Source organism: Saccostrea cucullata, unplaced genomic scaffold (genome assembly GCF_032062105.1).
Source record: "Saccostrea cucullata isolate Sc308-1 unplaced genomic scaffold, CSIRO_AGI_Scuc_v1 ctg296, whole genome shotgun sequence".
Taxonomy (NCBI): domain Eukaryota; kingdom Metazoa; phylum Mollusca; class Bivalvia; order Ostreida; family Ostreidae; genus Saccostrea; species Saccostrea cuccullata.
The window spans coordinates 16,918-20,681 of NW_026924047.1; the positions used below are offsets into that span (position 1 = coordinate 16,918).

At 35.3% G+C, this 3,764-nt stretch overlaps 1 protein-coding gene across 1 annotated transcript; it reads right to left on the reverse strand.

Moving 5' to 3' along the window:
- Positions 1-353: 353 nt before the first annotated feature.
- LOC134265559 (RYamide receptor-like) lies at positions 354-1,113 on the reverse strand (the record flags this gene model as incomplete). The annotated part of the gene is made up of 1 exon (XM_062747783.1): positions 354-1,113. A coding segment is annotated over exon 1 (702 nt), but the record flags the coding sequence as incomplete, so codon positions are not given.
- Positions 1,114-3,764: the final 2,651 nt, after the last annotated feature.

A 3,764-nucleotide genomic window follows, 5' to 3' on the forward strand; every position in this document is an offset into this window, starting at 1 on the left:
CGATTAAAGGGGAGGCTTTTTTTTCTCCTAGATACTTGATCCTACATTTGAAATTTCTGCGTGTGCATTTGAATGCCCTGTTCGATTTATATTGTTTGTATATTTTTTTTAATTCTCAATATTCGTTATCTCCACTGCTGTAGTTTTGTAACACATGACTGTCGCATAAGAACTTCCTCACGACTTCCAGTCTGTTTTTTTTTTTAAAGAATTCTTAAAACATTAAGAAAAAATTTTACGAGTTGAATAGCAGGGTTTACAATGAATTGTAAAGAACAGTGTTAAACGTGACAAAATATGACAACATTGTACATTGCTTTAATGCATCTTTATACATCATACTTCACACTTACTTTTTGTTTGGCAGACGCCAGTTGTAGCCGCCTCTTGTTCTGGTCGTCTTTCTGATTATGTTTTAGCCATATATGATATCTAATTGTCGTGTAACAAAACATCATGACCACCATCGGGGCAAAATAATGTAGTACCATAATCCCTACGCTATAAGCGTACCGCCCTCGCTCGTTCCCTTCCCAAATCTCTAGGCACTGTCCACTCGTGTTCGAATAGTACTCTATCCGAGCATTGAACAATGTGGGGATAGGGATAGAAAGAGATAAAATCCAAATGATAATAATGATAAATAAGGTATAGCCTGTAGTTATTCTCTTCTTAAACGGATGTACAATCACTATATATCGGTCTACGCTCATTGCCATAAGTGTATAAGCACTCACAAATACTGAGACAATCTGAAGGTAACATACTGTTGGACACATTAACTCTCCGAACGGCCAATAATTAAGCATTAGATTGGCCACAAACGTGAAGGGAATGCAGAAAATAGCCATTATAATATCACTCAGGGCTAAATTGACGATGAAGTAGTTTGGCACCGTCCTCATCCGCTTATAAGCGTACACCAAATAACACACGACACTGTTTCCCCCAACTGCAATCACTATAATAAACGAATACATCACGATGAAGAGCGATTGTAAAAATGTTGAGATCTGAGGTGCCGATTGTATTGTGTCATTTCTACTCACATTCATTGTTTCCAATATGAAAATTCAAGTTTTTCATAAATCAGCCGTTGATTCTCCCTCACTATTGAATGTCCAAAGCTAATTTCTGGCTGAAGGGATAAAGCCGCGGTGTCAGATCCTAAAGCGTCTTTTTCCCGTTATTCCATTGACTAAGCCTATTATATCAGTCGGCCCTTTCCGTATGATTTAACATTTAAATGCATTATCGTTGAGATGTCTAAGACTAAGCAAAGATACGCTTAGAGATAGAAAGGATGTAAGATACTTCATATAGCACTGGACACGTGATTGGAATCTTCAATGTTTTCTTTAGGACCATTAGAAACTCGGGAGAGCACTCGTCGGTGATGTAGTACTACATCTTATAGTACGATTGGTGATCAATCTCTAGACTTTATCAGAGATCCCAGTGTCAGAAATTCTCTTATTTCATTCCACGTCAAATTAAATCGATCGCCATTAACTTTCATATCGACAAAGTAATGAAATGGCTTTTCATGATCGGATATATTACTATATGAAATATAAATTATACAATATTTCTCCAGGAGTGTGCATTATATTAAATAGAAGTGTTTATAGTATTAGATTGGAATTCAATGGCGTTTGTGTGGTTCCTTAAGTGTGAGATATGTGATGCAGTTAAGGCACGGCTTTTAATAACCTGGAGATATTAAAACACGACTTCCTAATGTAATCACCAGAACACCAGCCACCAGAAGACAGCAAGCTGTTGAGACTTGTAAGAGGATTTTTATTGTTTCTGAACTGAGTTATGAAAAAACAAACAAGCATATGCACTCCATTTTCTGATAATACACCCTTTGCGTGGCGATTAAATATTGTAACAGCAGTTCTATCAGCATTGCTGATCCAGAGAGCTTGATTTTTTGGTGCTATTATTGTCTTCGTTGTAGTAAAAAAAACTCTATTTATACAAAGTAATAAAAACATTTATGGAAAATAATAACCTATCTACCTGACACATATGTGCAAGCTATTTGTGAATGTTTCAGTGATATTTTGTTTTTATACTCCCAGCTTCAAAAGTGGGAGGGTATATAGTGATCGGGATGTACGTCCGTCTGTCTGTACGTCCGTCTGTTACACTTTGGGATACCAATCTCTTATCCGCATTTCCTCTTATACCACTGAATGTAATTCTTGAGACTTTCACAGAATCTTTGTTACATAGTACCATTGTGCACCTTCTATTTTACTTTTTGATCCTACACATATTTTGGGTCTCCCGTAGCAAAACATGGGCATTGCCATTCTTTCTTTTAAACTGAAGGGCACCCATCTCTTATTCGCAATTCAACTTATATCACTGTATAAAATTAAATGTTTCTTTCACAGACTATTTATTACATAAAGCCATTGTACACCTCCTATTTTCCTTTTTGATCTGACACTTATTTTGGATCTCCTAGAATAAAACATGGATTTTGCTATTATAATCATATGGGAGACGGGGTATCATTTTATAGTGAGCTGAGTGCTCACAGTACCACAAATGTAAATAAAGATATACAAAAAAGTTCCCATTGAAGAAAAGATGTCGGAATGGTAGAGATCGACCACAATCAATATACAACTACAATATGGGCCTCACAGGAAAAAAAATCACACCTCCCTCCTCCTCCAATAAAACCCCTTAAATGGGTCTCGGTAAAAGAATACAACGAAAATACAACTAAAAAAATATATATGCCTTAATCAGATAAAAAGACCATCAATAAAAAATCAAAATGTGTCTTTAAAATGGAGACAACGAAAATGCAAATCAAAGATGACCACGACCAGAAAAAAAACGATCTACAAATTGAAAAAAAGCAAAGTAAGATTCAGTAAAGAAGACGATAAAAGAAATAAGAAAATAAAGTGGATTTAATAACAGAAGACGACAAAAGTACAAAAATCGATGTAATTTTGCACTTTCTTGTCACTGAACATGATTTCGCCCAAATTGCGTTGCCTATAAAGTCATGTCACACCCTAAAGTATTCAATTTTGTCAAACATAATTTTACAATGTTTATCCTTCAAAGCAAGTGACAACGCAGGTAACAATAAAGTCCGAAATATTTGAAGTTGTCTAGGCGTTTTTTTCTTCAAGATTTTGACTTGTCATAAAAACGTCAGAACAGTTGTAATTATGAAAAGTGAAAATTAGCCGTCTCAGATTCGGGTCGATTTTCAATACATGCATGCAAACCGAATTAAATTTCGAACTTATCTTATCAACAGTATAATACTAATCGTACTTACCAAAATTGCTTTTATCTTGTTTGTTTTGTAACATAAAGAATCTGGTAAAAACATTTTATTAAACTATCTAGGTTACTGGTTTGTTTTTTGATTTCCTGTTTTGAAATCTTGTGAAAGCTGTATTGAAATATCGTTAAAGCGATATTGTAGAGAACTATAAGCATTATGCTATAGATTTGTTGTGCGTTTAATTCGATTTGTAAGTATCGAAAATCGAGTTCACTTGCGAGCGGCAAAAACCCGCTTTTCATAATGGCGCTTGTTTTGACGCCCGTTTTCCTGACAGTCAGGACTGATATCAAAGTCGTGAAGATCAGATTGGAAACGTCAGATATTTCGGACCAGTTACAAGGTTTGTCTATTTTGGAAGGCTCATTATTTTGATTGTATTTTAGAGGAACTGGGGTTTCATTCTACAAGTGGTAATCAAACTTTCACCCATACA